Consider the following 25,560-nt stretch of genomic DNA (forward strand, 5'->3'; position numbering starts at 1 on the left):
TGGGTGGCGATACGCAGCCCTCCTCTGCAGAGTTGGAGGGATTTACCAAACAGAATGAACACGACACAGAGAAACACAAACTGCCTCAGATCTTATATAATAATAATTTTTCATGGACAGATTTAAATACGTCATCAGCAAACGTCACCTGTGGTGTGTCATAGCTGATATGATCCAAACAATAACAGGTAACTCCAGAACAGGTTGAAGTCAGAGGTCAAAATTTATTGAAAAAAGATCTTTGTAATCATTTCCAAAATTAATTTGTCTATCAAAATATTCTGCTTCAGTCTCTATCCGTCTGCGTTTAGCTTTTAAAAACATTTCCTCTGTGGTCTGTTCTTTAACATCAGGTCGGCTAACAGCGATCTAACGACACCAGATATGATTTTCATTAAAGATGATTTTAATCAAATTCAACAACGAAACCATCCGACTGGTTTTATATTCAGCTGCGTTCACGCTGATCTGAGCACGCTCTCAATGTCTAGTTAACCAATCAGATCGTCTGACTGGATCTACGTGTCGTACGATAACTTTACAGCAGCAGTTTATCCTCTCTAAATATCTGCAGTACAGTTCATCACAGACGAGTTAAAGCCGACTGACAGCTGACGTCTCAGGTCACTACTTCCTGTTTCCTCCTGCGTCCGTCCTCACGGCCTTCAGAGGGACATGAGGAAAAGAAACAAGCGAAGGAAACAAGGAGACAAGTAAAAAGCGAATGAGAAGCACCCAGAGAGGAGGAACATTTGAATATATTGAGATGACATCATGTGTGTGACTGTTCTCAGAGTTCTTCTTCTGCACAGATTTAAAATGTGTCTAACACCAGGAGGACGAGGACGTGTGGAGAATCCACCAGAGAAGAAGAAACAGAGCTGGCAGGAGGAGGACAGGGACCATGATGCTCTGGGGTCCGTCGTGTTTCTCTCCACCTCCACCTGAAACCCACGTCTCTTCTGCGGAGGCTGCTGAAAGGCATTCTGGGAAGCTGACTGAATCCTGAGAGGACGACAGCTTCCTGTCTCCTCACTCCTTCTTCTCCTCCTCTCCGTCCCCAGGCGCCACCTCCACGGTCAGCACCTCCTCCCCCTGTGGTCGCGGCGTCATCCTGATGATCACCGAACTGTCGGCCGTCTCCGACACGGTGTCATCATCGTCCTGAACCGCGGTGAGAGGGACCGGAGAGCGGCGGTGCATCGGAGAGGGAGGGGGCACCGGAGAGATGGAGGGAAGAACCTGGGAGGGAGGAGGAGACGACAAGAGGAGAGGATCAATCTGTCTTTCTTTATTCTTTCCTTAATTTCTTTTATCTTTCTGTCCTCCTTCCTTCAATCTTTCCTTTCTTCTATCCTACCTTTCCTGTCCTTCCTTCCTTCCTTCCTTACACACTTTCCTCCTTTCTTTCTTCTGTTTCCTCTTTTCTTCTTCCTTTTGTTCTTTCCCCAATATTTCATTTCTTTTCTCCTTTTTTCTTCCTTCACATCCCTCCTTCCTATTTCATTTCTTTCTTTCCACCTTTCTGCCATTCTACCTTTCCTCCTTCCTTTCCTCTCCTCTCCTCCCTTTCTTTCTCCTGCTCTTCCTTTTCTTCTTCCTTTTGTTCTCCTCTCAATATTTCCTCTTTGTTTTCTCCTTGTTTCCATCCTTTCTCATTTGTCTTTCTTTCCACCTTCCCTTCTTCCTGTCTTTCTTTTGTTCCTTTCCTTGCTTCCTTACTGTCCTCCTTTCTTTCTTCTGGTTTTCCTTTTGTTGTTTCCCCAATATTTCCTCTTTCTTTTCTCCTCTTTTCCTTCTTTTACATCCTTCCTTCCTTTCTCATCTTTTGTCCTTCCACCTGTTCTACATTTCCTCCTTCCTTTCTTCCCTTTTCCATCCTTATTTCTTCCTTCCTTCCTTTCTTTCTTTCCTCTTTTCTTTCTTTTGTTCTTCCTTTCCATCTTCCTTCATTCTCATTTTTCCTTCTTTTACATCCTTCCTTCCTTTCTCATTTCTCTTTTCATCTTTCTTCCGCTCTACCTTTCCTCCATCCTTCCTCTCTTTCTTCTGTTCTACCCTTCTTGTCCTTCCTTCTTCCGTTCTTTCCTCTGCTCTTCTTTTCCTTCATCATTTTGTTCTTTCCCCAGTATTTCCTGAAACGTTAGCTAGCATGCTAACGTTAGCGCTCACATTATTGTCCATGGTGCCAAATCACCACAGACTCAACAAACATCACTGACGGCTTTAATTCAACAGCAGTTTTGGTGCTTAGTGCAAACACACATGTAACTCCCTTGTTGTCTCCAGCTGCCATGTCAAGAGCTGAGAAGTTTGCTACGTAACAAAGATGGCGACCGTTGAGGGTGAGAAGTGTAAACCGCCAGTTGTACGCTGCATTTTCATTTCCTGTACTCTGCAGTGTGAATGTACTTTGTGTCTAAAATCTGATCCTTTTGTATTAATAATTTAAAAAATTAAAAATTAATAATTTGAGTACGCTCTGTATTAAGCTAAATGTGTCAGTTGGCTAGCTCGCTAAATTACTTCCCCGGGCTAACATGATCCATGATATTAACTGATGTATTCTAACAAACATTATATCGGTTTAGCCAACAATAGATGAACAGTACAAAGTGCCTTTTAGTCAAGAGCGATGCTGCCGCAGCTAACAAGCTAACTGTAACCTGAGCTAATGTTAGCCAGCTAGCTGTATTTTAGCTACTCACACACGCTTTGTACTGTCGACTACTTAAGTAATTATTAACAGTAAGCTGGTTCAAATCAGGGAGCCACTGGTCCAAATGAAATATAGGAACATTACATACTCTAAATATGACTGTAATTTATTTTAAACATGATGACAGTCAATCTAAGTCACTCGTGTTCGTCAGTGTTTTGGTCGATGCTAACGGAGGCTGATCAACAGGACGCTGACAGAGGAGGTGTCACTGATAACAGTCACATACAGAACCTTTAAACACAGTGAAACAGAAACACGTCCATGTTCTCCCTCTTTGTTGCTGTTTCCTGACACATGACTGTCTCTCTGCACGTTGCTGCCCCCTGCAGGCGGTTAGCGGAGCAGCATGAAACCAGGTAAACAGAAGCTGAATGAGTCTCACCTCTGCTGAGCTCTCAGACGGTTTGTAGCTTGTCTTCAGTTTGGAGAAGACGCCCTCTATTCCCACCTGCTCCGTCACCTTCAGCGCTGCCTTGAACATCTCAGGGGTGTCCGGTCGGGGCGGGATCACCTGCACCGCCTCTTTACCTGCTGCCTTCTCATCTGGCTTCTTATCCTTCGTCAGCATCGTCCTACAAACACACACAGTCACACAGTCACACAGTCACACAAAACACTGGAGCTCAGCAACATTCAACACTTTCTATAAAGACGTTTCTACACAAACAGCTGCTCAGATAAAACAGACAAACGACGGCACATTTCAAACCCTCACCACCACCTGCAGCACCCCCATCCAGCCTGCTGCAGCACCATGATCTGACTGAGCAGATCAGCTGAGAGCATGAAGCCCAGCAGGAGGATCGCTCCGACCATCTGACCCCATTCCTTCACCGTCTGCCCCACAGAGCACGCTGACCTGAGTGAGCAGATTATAGAGCCGAGTCTAATCCTGTCCAGGACAGATGAGACGGAACAGACGGGAGGAACGTGACGGAGACAGAAGGAGGGTAGAGCAGGCAGCAGGTGGGCTTCTGATTTATTGACTTATGCTTAAAAGTCATAATTCCACATTAATGATCTCTGCTGTTTCTTTGCAGCTTCTACTGTCTGTTTCACATAAGAGCTGTTGTTAATGTGACCATCAGTTTCACTTGTCATGAACAACACCCTCCTGACTCCGGTGGACTTCCTCCCATTCTGCAGCGAACGCCTCACACACGTCAGGTCATGTTTGTTAACACAAACTGGACTGTTTCATCAGCTGCAGGGAAACACCAGCAGGAACACAGGTTCAACAGGCACGCCCACTGCAGAGCCTCACGTGCACGCTGCGGCCAATTTAATTAACTGGCTCGTCTAGACAGGAAGTACTAAATACCTCAGAGAAGCTCTAATCTTCCTCTAAGGCTGCTGCTGCTGCTGCTGCTGCTGCTGCAGAGTCTCTGCTCTTTATCTGCTGGTGTTGTCGAGCTGCAGTGAGATGCTTTGTTTGTTCTGTCAGGTCACTGAGTGTTAAACTTCAGACTGATGATCCTGTGTTTAATGCACAGGTACGACAGCAGGTGGAGAAACATCCTGAAGCTTCCGGCTGCTTTAATCACCACGTGTCCAGATGTCGGTCACCAGGCTTCAAGATTCAAACCACTGATCAGACAAGTGTGCACGTGACTTTGATTTTGACAAAAGATTTAGCACTACATTGACAAATGATGGTGATGTTGAAAAGTAATATTGTACATGATGTTAAAAATATTTATATATTTTTAACTCTGTTTAATATATTGCAGTGCTACCGTGTTTTTCATGACACCAACAAACCCGCTCTCTGCTGTCAGCTGCTGCCCCCTGATGTCTGCTAACAACCCTTTAATTTATGTGTTTTGATCATAAGAGTCTGACTCTGAGTAACCTGTCCTCCGACTCATTAACAGCTCGCGTCTGTGTCAGTGTGTGAATTCATCTCTTCTGAAGGGAACTCTGTTTGTTTTAATGAACTCAGTGAACTTAATGAGTGTATTCTTCCTCAGGTGCTGTTGCTGACGATTTGTTCTTAAGTTGTCCAGGCAATATTTCAGGGACAGGACTGAGTCTTACTTGGCCTTCTTGCGGAGGAGTTTCTGGGACTCGGGGTAGTGCACCAAGATCTCTGCCAGGTCCTTCTTATCCAGGATGAAGAGGTTGGCGAATCCGTGCGCCTTCACGTTAGCTGTACGTCGATTCCCTCCGCCTCCCGCCAGCAAACTGACCAATCACAGAAAGGAAAGAGCCGTCAGACGTCAGTGTGTCAACCTGCTTTAAATTAATCACACAAGTCATCACCTGTTTTTTTTACAGTCAGGAACGTGTAGTTTTTAGATTTACTGATGAAGGTAGACTTTATTCTCTGACTGGAAATATTTTCAGAGCTGGAGAAAGTAAAAGTCTGCAGTCGTGCTGGCGGAGAAAGAGTTCATCCTCAGAGAAAAAGTCACGTTCATTAAATCAAACAAGTTAGCATATCCACATTCCTAAAGTACAGCCCCAATCACACACACACTTATGGTGTGTTCGTTTTGTACTCGGAGGTCGGAAATTCCCAGTTCCCAGTTGGAAGTTTAAACTCAAACGCACCCTGAGATCAGATTTCCAACTCTGAAACTCGGAGCAACCGCATCAACCCCAACTTATGAATTCAAGATGGCTGCCGGTCACATACACAGTGAGTAAACACTCTGCTAAAGTACTGTTTATAGCAATTTTATCTTATTTGTTTCACATCAGGTCAGCCTCATCTGCGGCGTTCATCAGTTGGAGTGCATGATGGTTCTGAAGCTGTCTATACTCTGAAAGTGTGAGGGCAACAAAGGCTTTCTTGCGGGCGTCCATGTTTTTTCTGACTTGTCCACTGTTGTCAACTAGAATGCAAAAATTGTTGTCAACTCTGAGGTGACGTCATTCCCACTACCGACCTCCGACCTCCGAGTACAAAATGAACGCAGCATAAGCATCTTAGCAGCTGGAGGCGTTTTTTTTAATAGTTTTCAATGAGAATTAAGTGTTTCGCCGCTGTTTTTATGCTGCTACACGCCTCGTGTGTCTGCGCTCTAGGTGTCTGGCGATTTTGCCAGAGCATTCTGAACTCCTCCGAGTTGAAAAAGCTTCAACTCAGAGCAGAAAAGCGCCTCACGTCATCAAAGCTTTTTCCCATTGTCTAATCAGATGATCTGAGAGGCGGGGCTTCTGTGGTGGTCACGACAAGTTAACAGTTGGTAAACAGTGGAGGAGAAACTGGTGGTAGTGGTTGCTGGATACCCAGAGCTATACGGCCTGGTGATAGACAGCAGGTTGTCAAACTGCCCCTGAGTCGTCCTAAAATCTGCCTGTAAGCGTCCATGATGGAGGAGAAGCTCCTGGACCAACTGGTGGTACTCCCCATGATCCAGCCTCTTTTTTAGGGTCTCATGTACCCACACAGATCTCTGTTTATCTGCTGACAGCCTCTCACCCTCAACCAGAGCTACAGACAGCACCCTCTGCCTCAACATGGCAGCAGCTACACACTGATTACTGAGAAAGAAGTAAGTAGTTTTGGCGGGTGGTTGCCTGGCAACAATTAAAAGCTGCGGTCATACCATTACTTTGTATTGAATCTTAAACAGATTTTGTGGTATCGTCCACCCCTGCTGTAAAGGTTGTGTGTTTACAGGTGTTGGAGAGTTTTGCTGCACCTTCAGTGTCTCCACAGAAGCTGTGTGACGTCTGCTATATGTCCGCAAGTGATGTCACTCGAGTCAGCGTCAGTTGAAGACAACAAGTTTGAAAAGTTAAAAAATCTGGAGGTGTGGAGTTTGATTGATTCTGCTGCGTCGATTTTGATCCTGTTTTTTTTTACGTGCCCATCATGAGTCTGACTCCGTTACAGGAGTGTGATAAAAGTGTGAAGAACTCTTCTAACACATTGTTCTGACAGGAAGTAAACTGTGTGTTTGTGCAGGACATCATCTCTCAGAGTCACCAGTGGAACTTCATGACATTTAACGAATGTTTCCCTTGTCCGTCCGTCCACACAGACGTCCCACAGTGAACCGAGAGGACCTAAGACCACCAGGCCGCCCCACATACTGACTGTAAGTGAGTTAATAGGATGACAGGAAGTAGCTCTGACCTGATCTCTCCGAACACCGAGCCGGCTCTGATGGTGACGAACACCGTCTGCAGGTCGGGACCGCCCACCACCTGAACCTCCCCCTGTTTAATGATGTACATCTCCCTGCCGATCTCCCCCTGCAACACACACACACAGAGCAGGTCAACACACACACACACACACACACACACATCTGCTGCCTCAGCGCTCAGAAACAGTTCACACAGGTGCGTGTTCACCTTTTTACAGACAAAGTCTCCGGGCAGGTACACCACAGATTTGAGCCTCGTCAGCATGTCGAACACCATCTGTCGGTCACAGCCCTGAACACACACACAGACACACAGAAACACACACACACAACTTCAAATATCAGTTTTGTTTTTTGTGTCTGTCTCCACATCAAACAGAATCTCTCAGTTTGTCTCTCAGCGTGTCTCACAGTAAAAAACACAGCATCTATTTTTGTCTTCTGACCTGAAACAGGGCGACTTTACTGACGATGGAGTAGTTGACGTCCACAGCGATGTCGAGCCTCATCTTGGCAGGAAGTTGCACCAGCAGCTCCTGTTCATCTGCAGAGAAAACACCACAATGCTCTGAATATATGTCCATGCAAAAACAAAGCAAGAAGCTGCTGCAGTATTATCAGCAGCATTGGCACCTGCATTTCACAGGCTTAAAGAATCTTGTTTGCAGCTCAGCACTAAAAAGACTGTATGTATGTTTTTCTCCCGTCAGTCAGCAGAGGGCGACCAACCCTCTGTAGTGGTCAATGGAGAGAGCCTTGATGCAGAGGAAGAGTTCAAATATCTTGGAGTGGTTTTTGACACAATTTTAGCATTTAAAGCACGTTATCATCAAATTCAACCTGTCAAGATTCCGTCATATAAGACCTCCTCTAGACAGCTAAAGTCTATATGCATGCCATGATATTTTCACACATAAATTATTGTTTTACAGCTTGGACACACACAACAGAATGTACATTAAAACCCATCAAGTCTCTCTTCAAGAAGGCAGTTAAATGTTTGGATAGGAAACCTCCTCATTTTCATTATTGTAATATTTTAAAAAAGTTTAATATTCTTGACTCAGACAGTTATCAACTCTTCATGGATGTTTGTCTCATTTTAAATTTAGCATTTGTGCTAAGTCTGGCGCATTTACATCGATGTTTATTGCATTAGTGTTGATTAATGTGCATTGTCCCAATTCAATAAATGAATAAATGAAAATGAAAAATGAATGTACCTGAACTAAACACGAGACATTCAGGGACAAAGTTTACTTATGTATCTTCCTGTAAGTTCCTTATAAACATAGCCTACCTCACTTTACATGAGGTACATAACTTAAAGTTTAGTAAATAACGTGACGACACTTTCATGTGGCGTTAATTTGTTATATATTACACGCACCAGTTAATTTTCAAAAGTGATCTTATAAACTGTTTCCTGAGGAAATGTTGTGTTAAGGTCTGTAGCTCACAGAGGATTATGCAATTTACGCCAAAGAAAAACCTCCTGATTTACTTTCTGACATAACCTTAAATAAAATACGCAGAAATGTTAATATTGAATATCCAGCATTCTGTTTCCAGTTTCTGGAATGAGCCTTTAATCTTATCTGTTTTCACATGTTTTAAATTTGAAAATGAATTTTCTACTATCAGAGTGTGTCTGGAGTCGACGTTTGTTAAAAGTACCATCACTGACCAAACCAAATCTTTGGCTCTTGCGTCGTCACGTCTCTGTTATCCACACGTCTTACTGTCTGGTTTGCTTACCCAGCATGCCCTGGCTCTTCCAGGTGTAGTCGTACCAGGTCTTGATGCGGTTCTGGACCTCTCGCGGGATGTTGTAGGAGGTCATGTACTTGATGGTGCTGTCCATGCAGGCTCGGTAGTAGTTCTCACCGGCCGTCGCAGCTCCGAACACGTCTCTCATCTGAGACCAAACGATCACAGTCACATTCGTTAGCGCTCAAAGAATCAGACCTTTATCTTCTTTCATTGTTTTTAATCCTTGATTTACTGTAAAGAACTTTTTAATGTTAATTATTATTATAAACAGCACCCAGAAATTAAAAATGATTAACTGACCTGACCGATCATGATGGAGAACGCAAAGACGCCAACAAAGTAGTTAATGAGCTGGAAGCAGATCTCAAAGACAGTGGTGGGGTCCGGCAGCCCTCCGATGGTGATCAGCGTCTTCACGGCAAAATAGTAACAGCGGATATAACTGCAGGAGAGAAACAAAAACTGAACGTGAAATGTATAAATGTATAAATGTACACAAAGAAATTCTTCTCACAGTGTTTATTTAAAGTAACATCACATCGCTGCACTCAGCTGAAAATCATGTTTGTTCAAACCATAAACTCTCCAGTAAACATGTCTTGTTTTTGGCTTGATACGGTGGCTTTGACAGGATGTGTTGCAGAAACAGAAAAATGTTATCGGCTCATAAAGGAACATGTCAACAGACAAAAACATTCTAATCACCAAACTTACAGATACGTGAATTTTGTTTCTGGAAATTAATAAAAATCAGTAACTCGCTAATTTTACTTTCTAATACTTTTCATGTTTTCACAAAATGAACCGTTTAATCTCTTTAAGAGACACTTAAGCACAGATTTATACACATAGCTGCTTTCTAGCTCTGTGCTCATGTTATTGTTCCCTTCAGTCATCCTGCTGTTCTCTGCTACTGATCGAGAAAAGAAAAGTCGTCATTGTCATGGTTCTCTGCTGGAGAACGGTGGATTGTTCCCCTGGGAGAGAGTTACTGCCTCAAGAGAATAAGTTCAAGTATATCGAGGTCTTGTTTACAAGTGAGGTCAGAGTGGAGCATGAGATGGATTGATGGTTTGGTGCAGTGTCTGCAGTGATGTGGGCACTAAGCCACTCCTTCGTGGTTCAGAGGGAGCTGAGCCAGAAGGCAAAGCTTTTGATTTCCTGGTCCATCTCCGTCCCAACCCTCACCTATGGTCATCCAGTTTCAGCAGTCCAAGCAAAGTTCCCCAGACATCCCTCTCCTCAGCGACAGTTTCCGGGGCTCTGCCCCGGGGCCTCCTACGAGTTGAACCAGGAGGATCCTGATCAGATGTTGAACCACCTCAACATGAAGGAGCAGCGGCTCTACTCCGAGCTCCCTCCAGATGTCTGACTCCTCCCCCTATCTCTAAGGCTGAGCCCAGACACCCTACAGAGGAAACTCATTTCAGACGCTTGTATCTGTGACCTCATTCTTTCAGTCACTACCCAGAGCTCATGACCATAGGTGAGGGTTGGGACGGAGATGGACCAGGAAATCGAAAGCTTTGCCTTCTGGCTCAGCTCCCTCTGAACCACGAAGGAGTGGCTTAGTGCCCACATCACGCTGCGCACCAAACCACCGATCCATCTCACGCTCCATTCTCCCCTCACTCATGAACAAGACACCGAGATACGTGAACTCCTTCTCTTGATGCAGTAACTCTGTCCCAACCCAGAGGGAACAATCCACCTGTTTCCAGCAGGGAACCATGACCTCAGATTTGGAGGTGCTGACTCTCATCCCGACGGCTTCACACTCAAACTGCCCCAGGTCATGTTGGAGGTCACGGTGTGATGAAGCCAACAGAACCACATCATCAGCAAAAAGCAGAGCAAAGAGCAATTCTGAGGTCACCAAACCAGACCCCTTTCTCCCCCGGCTGCACCTCAAGAACCTGTCCATGAAAATCACAAACAGGATCGGTGACAAGGGACAACCCTGGTGGAGTCTAGAATGTGTTTGACTTTATGCTGAGTATTCAGATACAGCTCTCACTTTGGTCATACACATACAAAATAATTAATTTTGATTGATTACCTTCAGTGCCAGTTTTTCCCGTCATATTAAAAATGGTTGGGGCAGAAGTTGCCGAGGTAGTGAAACAACTCCAAGGCGGCGGAGCCCCGGGGGTGGATGAGATTCGTCCTGGATATCTCAAGGCTCTGGATGTTGTAGGGCTGTCCTGGCTGACACGCCTCTGCAACATTGCGTGGACATCGGGGGCAGTGCCTCTGGAGTGGCAGAGGCACTGTGGTGGTCCCCATTTTCATGAGCTGGTCATGAGCTCTGGGTAGTGACCGAAAGAATGAGATCGCGAGTACAAGCAGCCGAAATGAGTTTCCTCTGCAGGGTGTCTGGGCTCAGCCTTAGAGATAGGGTGAGGAGCTCAGACATCGGGGAGGGACTCGGAGTAGAGCCGCTGCTCCTCCACATCAAGAGGAGCCAGTTGAGGTGGTTCGGGCATCTGGTAAGGATGCCTTCTGGACGCCTCCCTTGGGAGGTGTTTCAGGCGTGTCCAACCGGGAGGAGACCTCGGGGCCGCCCCAGAACACGCTGGAGGAACTACATCACCCGGCTGGCCTGGGAACGCCTTGGGGTTCCCGCGGAAGAGCTGACGGAAGTGGCTGGGGAGAGGACTGTCTGGGCTTCTTTGCTGAGGCTGCTGCCCCCGCAACCCAGACCCGGATAAGCGGAGGACGACGAGTACGAGACGAGTACGAGTATCAATAGTCTAAAGATGTTGTACCGAAATTAAAAATTCCAGTATGGTGACAAACCAATGAGTGATGCCACAGTGGCTACGTTCTTGATTTTATAGAGTCTATGTGACTGACTCATAAAAACATTAGCATTCACTAACATGGCGCTATAGTGGTCAGAACTCCACAGGACACCTGCAACTCCACCGCCCTCTTTAACTCCACCATCCTCCATCTGTCTGACTTCTTAAAAGTGGAACATTTCTGTTTCTGTCACTTCTAAACAAACACAGATCCCAGATCAGTACTGACGTGTATTAACAGTGTAATTTGGAGCCAAAGCATCACAGACTTACGCGTTGCCTTTTCCATTGTAAACCCACTTGGTGGATCCGAGTCCTTCGTAGTCTGAGCCCCAGTAAAAGAGACAGGCGTTGATGTGCAGAGAGTACAGCAGGTAGGTGGAGGTTCGGATCACCCTAACACACAAGAACAACATCAACAACAACAAATATACAAGTGGAAGATTAAATGAAATGAATTCACACTAACACATGCACTAAAATAATTACATGTGGGGTTCTTCAGGGATCAATTCTGGGGCCACTTTGCCTCTGAGACAAACAGGGCCGACGTTCCTGTCTTTAAGAGGCTGTAACGGGCTGAGTTTTTATGCTAGAGTGAAGATACTGGTATCAGGTGAAACTGTATGAAATAAGAAGACCTAATGAATGGAGTGGTACCAACCACAGCCTGTCAATAAAACTCCAATGTAAGGCAAAATTTTGGCGAAGAAAACTGACATCTGAAAATTCTTTCATCTGAAATCTGAAAATCTGAACTTCCAATCAGCACTGAGATCCTCCATGGAAGTATGATGCTGAGGACGTACCAGCAGAAGTTCATTCATCGATTCAGCGATTTCACGCATGTATGAAGAGAGTCAACACAAAATACTGTAGAGTTCAAACCTGTGCGAGTAATTGCGTCGCGTTTGGTGTGAATACATTACTCAAAAAACCAGCAGAGAAGGGCCACGCAGAGGATTAATATTTCAACAGTTACCTGTTAATTTTCACATCAGATGTTTCCTGTTTTATGAGGCGCTACAAACACGTGTCCGAACACCTGCACCAACCAGAGGGCGGTTGGTAGTTTGTTTGTTGTCCATCTGTTGTTGTGATAAATAACGCGTCTCTGTGATGAAACTGTTCTCACCTGTAGATGTACGCCTTCTTCATCACAGCCTCCATTCTGTCGTTGAACTCAGAGAACACCATGTACTGAGAGGAGAGACACAGTCAGTGGTTTTTATCTTCAACGCTCAATGTGAACATCAGCAGGAAGATAAAACTCATCCTGACCTTCAGCAGACGAGGGAATCTCAGCAGAGAGTTCACTCCAGTGAAATAGTAAAATATCTCCATAGGAAACAGGCTGATGATGTCCATCTGCAGACACACACACACAAACAGTGATGAAACACACACTCACTAAACTTCTCAGTACATTTCCATGACATCAGAGAAAATCAATTTATTGTGTCAGTCCGACCTTTTAAAACACACGTAAACATGTCAGTGTGAGTGAAATGTTCCTGCAGTGAATGTGTCACAGTGGGACTAACACACCCAGATCATGTGACTCCTGCATGTATACAGTCAGTCAGACCCAAACTGGCCGAGGCGCTCTGAGCATGCTCCACAGTTTCCGCCCCGGGCTTTGACCCGGAAGTCCAATAGCATTAAATGTGTAAGAGAAGAAGAAGCCGGTAACAACATGGAGAAATCTACATCCAGAGCCGTGACTTTTTGGACGGACCAAATGTACAGAGCTGTAAAGTTGTCCACCATGGTAGCAGTTAGCTGCTAGCTAACCGTAGCTAACTTGTTTGTCCATTGTTTGGTCTGTGACGTAATAGGTCAACAGGAAAAAGGTCCAATACTAACAAGCTGAAAGGGGGCATATCTCCACCTATCGTAGAGGAGTCGCACATACTTGGCTCAATAAATGGATTCCCCTCCCGTGCTTGTATACTGGGACAAGGACAGTAGGCCAGTTAGATGTCCTCGTCCAGCTGGGACTGTAGCTCCACTTCACTGTGACTGGACACGTCATGACTACCAGGTGAGCAAACAGGGCACAAAATAAAATACTTTTTAAGAATTTCACCTACACTGAAGAGAGTACCAGGTCCTGAAGGGTCCTGAAGAGGTGACACACGGCAATGGAAAGTCATAAACTTTGTGCAGCAGAAATGAATTTGTGTGAATCATCGTGTGACCTCTTGGATTCATCTTGCGACCCTGTGGAGGGTTTACGCTTCCATGTGATATTAACTAAAGTTCTCTCTCTGCATCATCTCTGACAGACTTACAGGTGTCAATCTTACCTTAAACCTCTCGGTGGTCATGTAGTTTTCTCTCATGTCCTTTTTATCACACTGAAATCAAACGGTTTCAGGTTAAAGACATCATTTGTTCTGAATTCAAACCAAAAACAGATTTGTTTTGTTTCTGTCGATCCACTGACCACGATGTCTCCTCCACGGACGAACTGCAGTCTGGGCTGGAAGACGAGGATGTCAGTGATGTAGATGAGGTCGCAGGTGTAGTCCATCAGCAGCCACAGGTGGATGTTCTCGGGGGTTTGGTACGGAAACGCCCAGCGGACGGGGATCAACCACACATTCCAGTTCCACGCTGCCACCACACAGAAGAGCCAGAGCACGTAGATCAGATCTGTGGAGATGTGGACAGGAAGTCCTCATTACATCAGGTCAACATGGTGGAAAGTACATTTACTAAAGTACCGGACTTAAGTACAGTTTTGAGATACTTGTTCTTTATTTTCCATTTTCTACTTCTTTCTACTGTTTTAGATGAAACAACTCAGCAGTTTATAAAGTCATTAAAGTGAGCGCCACCTTCACCAGATGATCAACTTTAAACTGATCAACACATTCACGCATCAATAATTATAAAACAATGATATCATAAATATATTATTCTGCAGAATCAGTACCTTTAACTTTTTGTACTTTTATGCGTCTGTCGCCGGCGTGGAGGCATAAAAATTCTACCTCCCAAGTCTGAAATATTTGAATGACTTTTGAATGATTGATTTGAGACATTTTAAATACTTAAGGAAGTCACCGCCTTTTCAGACTTTTTGAGATGATTCTGTCTCTGCTGATGTGTCCCTCTGAACCCTCCTTACTGGATGTTTAAATGAAGCTTTCACAGTAGATATTACAGTCCTGTGGGGAGAAATAAAGGCTCACCACCAAACGGGTCGATGCTGGAGGGGAAGCGGTACTCAAGGATGACTCGGAGCCAGTCGGGCATTGGGGGAAGTTTGGGCAGTTTGGGAATTTTCACTGGACGTCCCAGAAGTTCAAAAGGGAGCACATACTCCTTCTCGTCTTCTTCTTCTTCTGCTGCTGCAGGGGTGTCATCCTTCTTCTCCTCTGGTGGAGGAGGAGGAGGAGGTGGAGGTTTGCTCGGGGCTGCAGCAATCAGAAAGAATCTAGATGATGATGTGTTTATAATTTAGATGATTAGTTTCACTCACTCATTGCTGGAAACAGCAGTTGATAAATACTCTCAACTCAAAGTCCAGTTTCCTGCTCAGTCTGAACCTTTTGACCATTTAACATGGTCCTCATCAGTTTGCTCAGTTGCCATAGAGATCTGAGTCTGAGCCAACATGGACAGATCTGTTAGTTTGAACCAACATGGACGGATCTGTTAGTCTGAGCTAATTGAATTTGCTTTGTACATCATTAAACAAAGACAGAAACATGAAGAAGATAAAAACCTGGTGCAGACTAATGTCTGAGACAAAGTCTGTAAGACGAGTTCTTACAGGCTGAAGGACTCTCCTCCTCAGACTCGTCCGGGTCCACCAGCCGCTCTTTCTGACGCTCCGTTCGACCTCTAAACATCCTGACAAGGTCGCTGAGACGGTCCTGGATCACGACGCTGCCGACACTGGCTGCTGACAGAGGGCGGATCCTGCAGGACAGACAGACAGGACGGTGAATGTGGAGGACAGAGGTGACTGGGACGGAGGACAGAGTGTGTGTCTGTGTGTGTCTCACTCATTGTCTGCAGTCAGCAGGTCTCCCTGACTGGACCAGGTCTTCAGGCCGCTCTTCGACGGCTCATCATCATCCTCGTCTGCAGACAGGTCACCTGAGGGACTGAGGGGACACGGCAGGAGGACATGAGGACATCAACATGGACACACAATGATCACAACAACAAGGGAACAAAGTAGAAGAATAATTCTCTCACAGACTTAGCTTTGTGATGTACTGACTGTGAGATGTTTTATGATTTGTTGAAACACTGTTCAGTGTTTTTCTCTCTGTCACCTGACTTGTGTGTAAGAGCATGACACATATCGTCTACCTGTAACTGCAGGTTTTAACATTTTATTAAACCCTTATCATGACAATTGTATTTCATCTAGGTTTACTTTCTAATGCTGCTCTGCATCTCTGAATGTGAATGTACGTTGCTGCTTCATGTTGCTCGCTCTGCTGTTGCTTGTTGCTTTGCATGGCTTCTGTTCCATCTTGACAATTTCTAATTGCTGTAGTTACTGCTGTCTTTATGTCTTTATGTTGTCTTTGTCCTGTGAATTTTATCCTGTTATTGGTTTCAAAACATCTTGCCAATGGACTGCAGTTGAAAATTAGCCAGCTAGCTAACACTGGCACATTTACAGAAATGTTGATTAATTTGCATTGTCCTTATAAATAAAATAAATGAAATAAATAAAAGAAATGTCAGGTTTGATAGTGGCAGAGTGTCCGAGGGCTTTGTGTGCATATAGTGTTGCCTATCGTCAGCATAGCAGTGGACAATGAGACCATGTTGATGTATAATATGTCCAAGAGGGAGAATATACATGATAAACAATAAAGGTCCAAGAACTGAGCCCTGAGGAACACCACAGGACAGGGGGGATGAGGGAGATCTAAAGCCACTAATGGAGACAAACTGTTGTCTGGATGTGAGGCTGGATCTGAACCAGGATAAAGGAGTACCAGTAACACTGAGTAGAGTTTCTAACTGGTTAAACCGAAGATGATGACAGACTGCATCAGAAGCAGCAGTGAGCTCTAACAGTATGTTTAGGTGACCGGGGTCAGCAGCGACAAGCAGGTCGTTGATGACCTTGGTAAAGACAGTCTGGGTACTGTGTTTAGCTCTGAACCCAGACTGAAACTCTTCCCATAAACTGTTATTGGACATAAACATATAAATGTGATAATAATTAAACATGACAACATAAAGACAAATAAATAAACATGAAGAAACAGATAGAAACACAGAACATGAACTTAGAATAAAAAAGACATGACGTGAACATGTGTGTTTAGCACGGTGAAGACGTGTCTGTTACCTGAGCTTTGACAGCAGGACGTTGGGGACACTCAGAGATCTAAACTCTGGTTCTGAGGTGGTGATAATTTTGGGGATGTTCAGGCCTTTTTCCTGCTCCACGTCCTCCACCCTCAGCACCGGAGCTTCACTCAAACAGAGAGCAGACAATCTGTTGGACTGGTTCATGTCTCTGATAAACCAAGTTAAACGTCAGGTTTAACTTTCAAACAAGTTTATCAGACACTGTTTAATATACATCTTCTGTGTAAATGAATCATTGAATTTTCAGTTTATTTTGCTGCACTGGACTGTAGAGCTGTTTGTAGTCATGTCTCTGTCTCTTTGTGTCTCTGTGTCACTGTCACTGAACCAATTGTCCCTTTGTGGTTAAATGTTTCTATTTAAGAAAAGGAAACAGTCAAAAGCAGCAGAGGAGTTGAGCGTAGCACAGCACAGACATCACCTCCTGTGAGATCACCTGCGGGATGGCGAGCTGGCAGCTGATGGTGAAGCAGTGTGGAGCTGTGGATCATGATGGGAGTGATGATGGGGAGGGTGAAGGCTGTTATCAAGGTCCGTTAGGCACTTTGAAGGTTTACGTCTACACAACAGTGAGGTGTCTATGAGGTCTTTCTAAAGGGTCTGCTGGAGGAGGGTGGGGTTAAGGCTGCTGAGGCTGCTGGGAGGTGGCGGTAAGGCGTGTGAAGCGGCCGGCGATGCTCATGCAGCATTGGCGCGCCTGCTTGGGGAACTGTGACAGCTCCTGGGTCAGCTGGGCGAGCTCCGGAGGTGGAGTTGGCATGGACAGTTTGGACGGGGTAAGGTCATGCTCATGCATCAACCTCCTGCAGCTCTGCAGACACTCGGCAACGCGTGGGAAGCGAAGCAGAAAGCTCGTAATCGAAGAACAAATGTCGGGAACTAGACAGAGAAACAGTCAGAGAGCAGAGGAGAAGTGTGACATCCTGAGGGGACGATTTTGTACACAAACACTGGACTGAACTGGACCTTAGCCTAAATTCTTCAGGTTTATATAATCCACCATAAATCTTCACTAAAAGTATTCACTTTAAAAAAAAATAATATGTTTACATTGTCCTGTTTTTTTTTTCTGAAAAAGAAAAACATGTAAAACATGAATATCTGAAGCCACTAGGAGACTTTGAGAGGGGGACACATGTATGTAGGAAAAAAACCGCAGGGCCTGGGACTGAAAGGGTTAATTGTGATTTTAAATTAGTGTGACATGTATTTCTGTTGCTCCTTCAGGTGCTACTGAAATCAAGTTTCTGCTCTCACCTCTACATTCACCCTCTGCTGCAGCGGCCTGAGAGAAGAAGAGGAAAGAAACATTTTAGAAACACTCTGCACATAAAGAATGAAATAATTTACCTTTGTCAGAATTTAAATGTAATCTGTTATTATAGCATCACCATTCATTCTTTTGGCCTGAACACTTGCCAGGCTTTTTGTGTCCTCAGATCTGTTTTCTTAATGTAGATGCGTAGAAAGCATGTTCAAAAGCAAGAGCACGTTGTGGTAGTGTTTCCAGGAGCCTGTTTTTTCAGAATAGATGTCTCTGCAGACCAGAGACTGTAAGGTGGCGTGGCAACTGGCAAACATTTTTTAATCTGGCCAATTAGTTTGTAGTTTGTAAGTGTTTGCAATTGCCTGCTTAAAGTGTAAGTAGACAACTTTTCCACTAGCTAGCACACTAGCGCACTAGCTACACGATGCTAGCAACCTACAGTGGTCCCTCTAAAATAAACCTTGTCAAGGTTTAATGTCCAGAGAGACAAGTTCAGCCACCTGGAGGGTAGGGGCACTAAATCGCTAAGGAAAAATATGACAAAGTCCATGGCTCCACATCCAGGCGTGTGTGGAGCAGATCACAGCCTGGGGCAGAAGGGTCTGATGGAGGCTGTTTAGGAGCTCAGAGCCAGGACGTGTGTCATATTTTCAAGATTCAAGATCCAAGATAGCCTTTATTGTCATTGTACAGACACCTATACAACGAAATTGGGAGTGCCACAACTGAAGGTGCATTAGAAATAAATATAAGAGCAAAAATACAACAAGTGGAGACAACCCAAGACAAACAAGACAAACGAGACAAACGAGACAAGAGCAAACAGGTCATGTCATAATAAAAACAATAAGTAAAAACAATTGTATTGCACTTAATAAAAGAAGGTATTGCACTTAAGTCTGTAAGAGTCTGTAAAAGGAGGCATTAGTGACTCATGTGAGCATTGAGTGTCCTGACAGCCCACGGAAAGAAGCTGTTTTTCAGTCTGTTTGTTCTGCTCTTTATGCTCCTGTACCTCTTTCCAGAGGGCAGCAAGCTGAGCAGGTGGTGTCCTGGATGGAGGTGGTCGCGAATGATCTTCCTTGTTCGCGTGAGGCATCGGGAGCTAGCGATGTCATCCAGGGAGAGCAAGGGACAGCCAATTGTCTTCTCAGCTGACCTTATCACCCTCTGCAGCCTTTTCCTGTCAGCCGCTGTGCAGCCAGCACAGACAGGGGTGGCTGCACAGCGGGTTTCCTGTCCCTGTCCTCTGGATGGACAGACTTGTTCCTCCGAACTATTTTAGCGCTAATCAAGTCAAAGTATTGACAGACGGCGACATTTTCAATCAACATTTTAATGTGGAAATAGACAACTCATCAGCTAACCAACGCTGGGTTTAATGATTGAAAGAGGAAATTTTAAGTCTGTTATTTTTGTGTTATCTGATGACTTCCTGCTGACTGATCCACTTTCAACCAAATCTATAGTGGTTTTTCATATTTTGGGTAAGTGTGATTCTCTAAAGTTAAAGAGCACTTCTTTTATTTTTGTAGTTTTGTCCATCACTTCTAACAGTAACACTATATTCACAGATTTAATATCTTGGAGCTCAGAGCACAGCAGTCAGAGAAAAGTAAACCAACAGTTTATCTAAACACCTTCGTTTGGAGGTTAAACCTCTGAACATGAATGTCTATAAAATTCACTCCTTACTAACAGAAATGAGACTCAAGTTGTAATAAACTGAAATTATCATCAAGCTGCCGATGAGTTGTCAGTGTCTTCTTTAAAGTGACTTCACTACACCAACCAGTAAGAGGAGTTTTAACTTTAAGCCCTGACGATCAGATATATTAATAATAAGGATGATACGTCAGAAAATAAAGAACACCCTGCAGCTGATCAGAGCATGGCTCTGTCTGCGGCCATACAAACGTTACATATCTGCTGGACATAAAGAGTCTCATAACCTGCTTCACCTGATCCGTGGTGGTAGTGGAGGTTGGTGGTGCCTCAGCTTGTGACTCTGGTTGCTGGGTGATGGTTTGGGAGACCGGACTCTCCAGGTCTCTCCTCTCGGATGCTGGTTCCACATCTGTTGATGAAGGAGAGGCCTCGTCTTCAATCGGACAGACGTCCATCATGGTCCTAACGGACAACAGAAGAGCAGAATAAAACCTCCTGAGGATCCCCAACTGGTGTCCTCGGTGTCGTTGTAACAGGTGGAGGTGGAGAAGTAACATGATTGGTCAATGATTTGTTCATAAATTATTTCCCCTGCTTAAAAATAACCCTAAGAGACCAGCTATTGGCTGTTTAATCACACTGTGCCCATCACATACAGATATTACAGGAACAACTACCTGAAAAAATGTTTTCAACAAAGGTTCAAAATGACCCAAAGACACAGATCCAGCATTCGGTCCGTGAGCTGCTTAGCTGACGGTAAAATTCACACCTACCTTTTGAGTTCTGCCCTGAGTCACGGAGGAAAAGTTAGAAAAAACCAATACAGAATAAGTTAAACCACGAGGAGACGCTGTGGAACGAGACAAAGCTTTTGCAGAACAGACCTGCAGCAAACTGTGTGAGTATAAAGAAACTATTCAGAGTCAAAGTCCCATCCTGTTCGAAACTAACACCAAGCTAAGAAAGCTAAGACACGTGGATAACTAGACTGGACGCAAATGTGCTTTTCCTAGGACAGCGAAGGCGTGACCTGCTCTATTCTCCTTCTGATTGGCTGGTACTTGTTGTCTTCGTTGGTTGGATTGATTCTGGTTAGAGTAAGGATGTCACACACATAGATCAACGGGTAAGTTAAGATCTTAAACCTCAAGCCCAGCTCCATCTACTCACATCGTGGTAGGATGAAGCATAGTAAAGAGACCTGGTGGAAACCTTGCACCTCTATGGCAGGTGTCACTGATACCCCTTTTTCACCTCATTAGATCTGGTTCTTGAACCGGACCCATTCAGGATACTTTTAACCTTGGCGATATCTAGGAGCCACCTACGTTTCCAACAGTTTGTCATGTCATCAACAGAGGGCGCCACGCAATGCACAACAGATGTAAACAGTAGTAACAAGATGGTGGATCGCATTGATTACCTGCATTCTTTTGTTCTGTTTTACAGTTAAAAAAAAACATTGGCCGACTGTTACTGAGACCACTGCACAATCTTTTTTGCTGACGACTTCTCACTTGACTTCTCCAGTCTGAAGAATATGACGCGCCCACTGATGTTGTTACGGTTCAAACTTCAGGTTAAGAAAAACCTCCTATTTTATGGTTCCAGCTGAGAACCAACTTTTCAGGTTCTGAAGCAAACATGTTGGTCACAATTCGGTGAATGGGTGACACAGTGGTGCGGTGGTTAGCACTCTTGCCTCACAGCGAGATGGTTCTGGATTCGAATATCCCGGCCAGCCAGGGCCCTTATGTGTGGAGAACAGAAGAACAGAGCCTTTTCCATGTCAGTGGAAAAGAGGTATGAGGTAGCCAAAAAGATCAGCAGTGGCAAAGTGCCCGGGGAAGATGAGATACTAAAGGCTCTACAAACTGTTTGTCCGCCTTGGTTGACATACCTGTTAAATATGACATGGAGGTCAGGGACAGCGCCTGTGGACTTCTACACCACACCAACCAAATGGGTGGTGGTTCCCATTTCTTAAAGAGGATCTGAAGGTCTATATTGACCCTGTCAAGAAAGCTTATTCTGAGGAGCTAGAAAGGATCTTAGGCCAATTCCATACTGGTTTTGGAACAATGGATGAGAGGAAGACACTAGGTGAGTCATGAATGTTTACCCATCTGGTCTACATGTGTTTTGTGTAAATGGAGAAGGCCTGTGAACCCAGGATGTCTTCCTGGGGATGTTCGGGTTTGGGGTTAGCACTTTGCCAAGGTCGTAAATCATCTCAACTCTCTTTGTCTGAGCTGCACCCAGAAATTCTGTCTGGGTGCAGCCAAGGAATCAAGAACGTCCACATTTTACAGGTGTCCTGCATTAAGAGCAGATATTAACCTGGAACAGGGCGGGACTTCGGGTCTCTCTAAAGACCCGCAAGAAGTAATAAGCTCAGTAGATCTGATGGTACCAAAGTACAAGCACTCAGTGTGAGCTAATGCACAGGGAAAGTGCAACCTATATAAAAATATAATTAAACATTTCTCACAAAACTCCACAGTGAGATGATGTAAATAACTATATCAAAGACACTCATTAGTGATGATCTACAGATAAATCAGATCTAAATCAGAAGTATGGGAGCAGGGGAGAGCCTTTATCTAAATGTAGCTGAGCTTACTTATCAGGTTTATTCTCTTCCTCCACAGCTGTTTTCTTAATTTCTTCAGGACACTTATTGTCTGTGCTGTCGTCACTGTCCTCCTGCAGGTTCTGCAACCTGAACGGTGTGCAGCAAGGGACAAACAAGACAGAGATCCCCTGTCAGCGACTCAAAGCAAAAATATACATATATACACATATATATAGCATTGTACGTTTCTGCAAACTATGGGGAGGAAACATTTGTATGTTATTATGAAGAGGATACATACTTTGATTAGATTTGATTTGATTTTGATTAACGTGGTTCAGTCAAGGTACGAAAACCACTCAGTTACAGTTTGAAAAGGATCATGTTTTGGCTTAAAATACCCAGTTGTATGGGCACAATCCCACCTTGAAAACCAGTGATGTCTCAGTAAAAAACAATTGCCTTTTGTGCTATGATCCCTGCTGGTGCCTAATGTAGAAGCAAAAAAGTCAAGGTCCCAAGCTGGGCCAGTTAGCTCGCGACTCGCGCTCTTTTCCTCTCAAACGGACTTTCTTTATCTTCCATTAGATATCAAAAACTCAAATACTCAGAGGTAAAAAAAAATCACTGGAGACACGTAGAATCAGATGCAACTGAGTTTAATGTGCTCGCAGGCAACAAACATATCACAACCCAAATGAGCCAAGCTCCGGAGCAAGGCTGGAATTTCTTTGTTTGCGCTCGCTCTTTTATCGTAGAATTTCTGCTGAGTCATCTCTTTCCCTTAATCCTTCTCACTTGGCTCTGATCGTAACATATCCCACCTCTGCTGAGTCACTTTTTCTCCACCATAATGGTGTCATATTTCTGCTGACTCAGCACTTTTTAGTCCTTCTCCCTCTAGGGTCATTCTCAGGACAAGCTGTAATTCCCCTAATTTTCCACTAGTGTTTTCTGAACCCATCCTCATGCTATTTTTAGAAATGATTCACAGTGAGTCCTAGGTACTTCTCCACCACAATGCTTAAGTGCTCAATAAGTGTGTGTGTGTGTGTGTCATAAGAATACATGAAATATTAAACCAGTGTGTAATTTGTCAGTTGCACAGATTATATTGCTTCAACACATATCTTTTAAAGGTCAGCTAAAAGGTACAGTATATGTCTTCAGTAAATCAGTACATTACACTACACTAAAAATGCACTGGAAACCCAGTAATGACTGTTTGCTGGTGTTGAACAGTGGTCTGTAGGTTGCCAGGTGTCACACCATCCACCATCCCCTCCACCTCTTGATGACAAAGTCAGCTCAGATACGTCATTTCAGAAATGTTGATATGATACATATGAAATGTGCAAATGTAATGTATCTGTGGACTGAAGAAACGTACAATGCCAACATCACCTCCTGGTGACTGGGCTGCTGTCAGACAGTTCAACTCATTGCTTCAGAAAGCAATTAGTTGCTAAAGGGAGCAGCATCTAAGTCAAGCAAAGAGCAGTAGAGCTCGAGGTGAGAGCTTTTTTAAAACAAAAGAGGTTATGGAGGTTGAAAATTGCAGCAGAGAGTGCTCAAAGAAAGTGCATAACAAAGTACAGCCAAATGCTGTACTACACCCATGTTGACAATTGGCATGTAGTCAATAAGGAGCCCCTTGGATGATCCCACATACATGTAGGGCCCTTTTTCAGCCCATTTATTACCCACAGGGCCCCACATGCAGATGTTGGCGGGGAAGTAATAATCCAACCAACCCTCTGAGTATCGAACACCTCAGAGTCAAACCAGAGGATAAATATCAGTTTCTTCCCTTTTTGATTCAGTACAGAGACCACATGAAAATAAACCCAACAAAGTGTGTCAGTATGATGTTGTTCCTCCACAAGACTAAGCAATCAGCAGTGAGCTAGCATCTGATCTGCACGTCATTTTCAGTCGACACAGAAGCTGCAACTATGAGCAGTTAACTCAATATAGCAGCAGGTGACGGGGTGTGTTTCAAGAGGACTTACTCTGGGTCATCTTCGTTTTCCTCCTCCAGGATGTTGGGCAGTCTGTTGAGGACAAACAGGAGGACAGTGTCTTAGGTCAGGGTGGTCAGTGTCTTGGATGTGTTTGTCTCTGTGTGTACTTGTAGCATCTAATGTAAACGCACTACCAGTTTAATTTGTCTTAAAATTTAAATTCATCTCAGATTCAGCTTTTCTTCAATCTGGAAAGAATTCAGCCAGAGTCGTGAGCTTCTTGTTCACAGAGCAGTTAGGAAATGCAAGGTTTTGACTGGACAGTTAGTGCATAAATGTGTCCTTATGCTGAGTGTGTTAATGTGACTTACTGCTCGTTGGACTCTGGCAGCGTTTCTATGACTATCTTAGCCGAATGCTCCACCTCCAGCTGTCGGACCGCCTCCTCTGCTGCCTTCCTGGCCATCTCCTCTGCAATTCGGGCAGCCTCCAGACGACCCTGCTGCAGTCTGTCCAACAAGGAACAAGCTCAGTTACTCACCAACATTCAAGGAAATTACAGTCTAAAATACAGCGCCTGAACAAAAGACAGACAAAAACCAGCCTGTGCGTCCTGATACAGTCCCATAAGGGCTGCAAATTTATTACATCTTACAAATCAAAGGCCAGAGTTTTGGACGGAGAGAACAACCAGCAGATGTTTTCATTCTTAGTGAAGAAACAGAAAGAGGTAGAAAAGGAATATAAAGTCAAATAGGCAGACATCACTACCTTTCCTCCATTTGAGCCAGAACGGCCTCTCCAACCTCCTCCTTGATGCTGACCATCAGTGGAGCACTCTGATCCATCTGGGTCTCTGCATCTCCTTTCTGCAACCAACCAAAAATTTCCTCACATGAAAAATCTCTGTCAAATACAATTTGAGTGCCTCTTCAAATATTATAGTAACAATGCCATCATCACCACAGTACCTTCTATGTCATGGTATCTATCATGGAACTTATTCCCTTACCCTCTAAAGTACCATGGTGCCTACTCTGGTGCAACTCTGCTACCCTTTGAAGTATGATGGTACCCATGATGGGACTTGGTACTCTGAAAGAAGCACAGTAGGTATGATAGCGCTTCAAGGGGTACTGCAGTATCTGCCTATCCCCTTGTACCCGAAGTGCTACTGTACCTACTCTGATACTACTATATTACCCTTTGAAGTGCTATGGTACCTACTAAAGAACTACCGTAGTACAGTAGTACCCTTCCCCATGGTACCTACCATGAGACTGTTCTTGTATACTTTAAAGAACCACAGTAGATACCAAAGCATTTCAA

At 44.4% G+C, this 25,560-nt stretch overlaps 1 protein-coding gene across 1 annotated transcript in view; it reads right to left on the reverse strand.

Moving 5' to 3' along the window:
- Positions 1-215: 215 nt before the first annotated feature.
- Positions 216-25,560, reverse strand: part of cngb1a (cyclic nucleotide gated channel subunit beta 1a) — a 45,131-nt gene continuing 19,786 nt past the window's right edge. Inside the window, exons 12-34 of the mRNA XM_078162695.1 lie at positions 25,003-25,100; positions 24,603-24,740; positions 24,280-24,321; positions 19,983-20,151; positions 18,012-18,039; positions 17,384-17,633; positions 16,732-16,902; positions 15,419-15,520; positions 15,184-15,332; positions 14,600-14,824; positions 13,849-14,057; positions 13,709-13,759; positions 12,681-12,767; positions 12,535-12,599; positions 11,673-11,795; positions 8,896-9,037; positions 8,581-8,740; positions 7,269-7,366; positions 7,031-7,114; positions 6,810-6,928; positions 4,760-4,906; positions 3,105-3,294; positions 216-1,242 (exon numbers count right to left, since the gene is read on the reverse strand). Of these exons, the coding sequence (XP_078018821.1) occupies positions 1,033-1,242; positions 3,105-3,294; positions 4,760-4,906; positions 6,810-6,928; positions 7,031-7,114; positions 7,269-7,366; positions 8,581-8,740; positions 8,896-9,037; positions 11,673-11,795; positions 12,535-12,599; positions 12,681-12,767; positions 13,709-13,759; positions 13,849-14,057; positions 14,600-14,824; positions 15,184-15,332; positions 15,419-15,520; positions 16,732-16,902; positions 17,384-17,633; positions 18,012-18,039; positions 19,983-20,151; positions 24,280-24,321; positions 24,603-24,740; positions 25,003-25,100 (3,057 nt within the window). The 3' untranslated portion in view covers positions 216-1,032. The remainder of the gene's footprint in view (positions 1,243-3,104; positions 3,295-4,759; positions 4,907-6,809; positions 6,929-7,030; positions 7,115-7,268; positions 7,367-8,580; positions 8,741-8,895; positions 9,038-11,672; positions 11,796-12,534; positions 12,600-12,680; positions 12,768-13,708; positions 13,760-13,848; positions 14,058-14,599; positions 14,825-15,183; positions 15,333-15,418; positions 15,521-16,731; positions 16,903-17,383; positions 17,634-18,011; positions 18,040-19,982; positions 20,152-24,279; positions 24,322-24,602; positions 24,741-25,002; positions 25,101-25,560) is intronic.

The sequence above is a fragment of the Epinephelus lanceolatus genome, chromosome 2 (genome assembly GCF_041903045.1).
Source record: "Epinephelus lanceolatus isolate andai-2023 chromosome 2, ASM4190304v1, whole genome shotgun sequence".
Classification (NCBI taxonomy): domain Eukaryota; kingdom Metazoa; phylum Chordata; class Actinopteri; order Perciformes; family Serranidae; genus Epinephelus; species Epinephelus lanceolatus.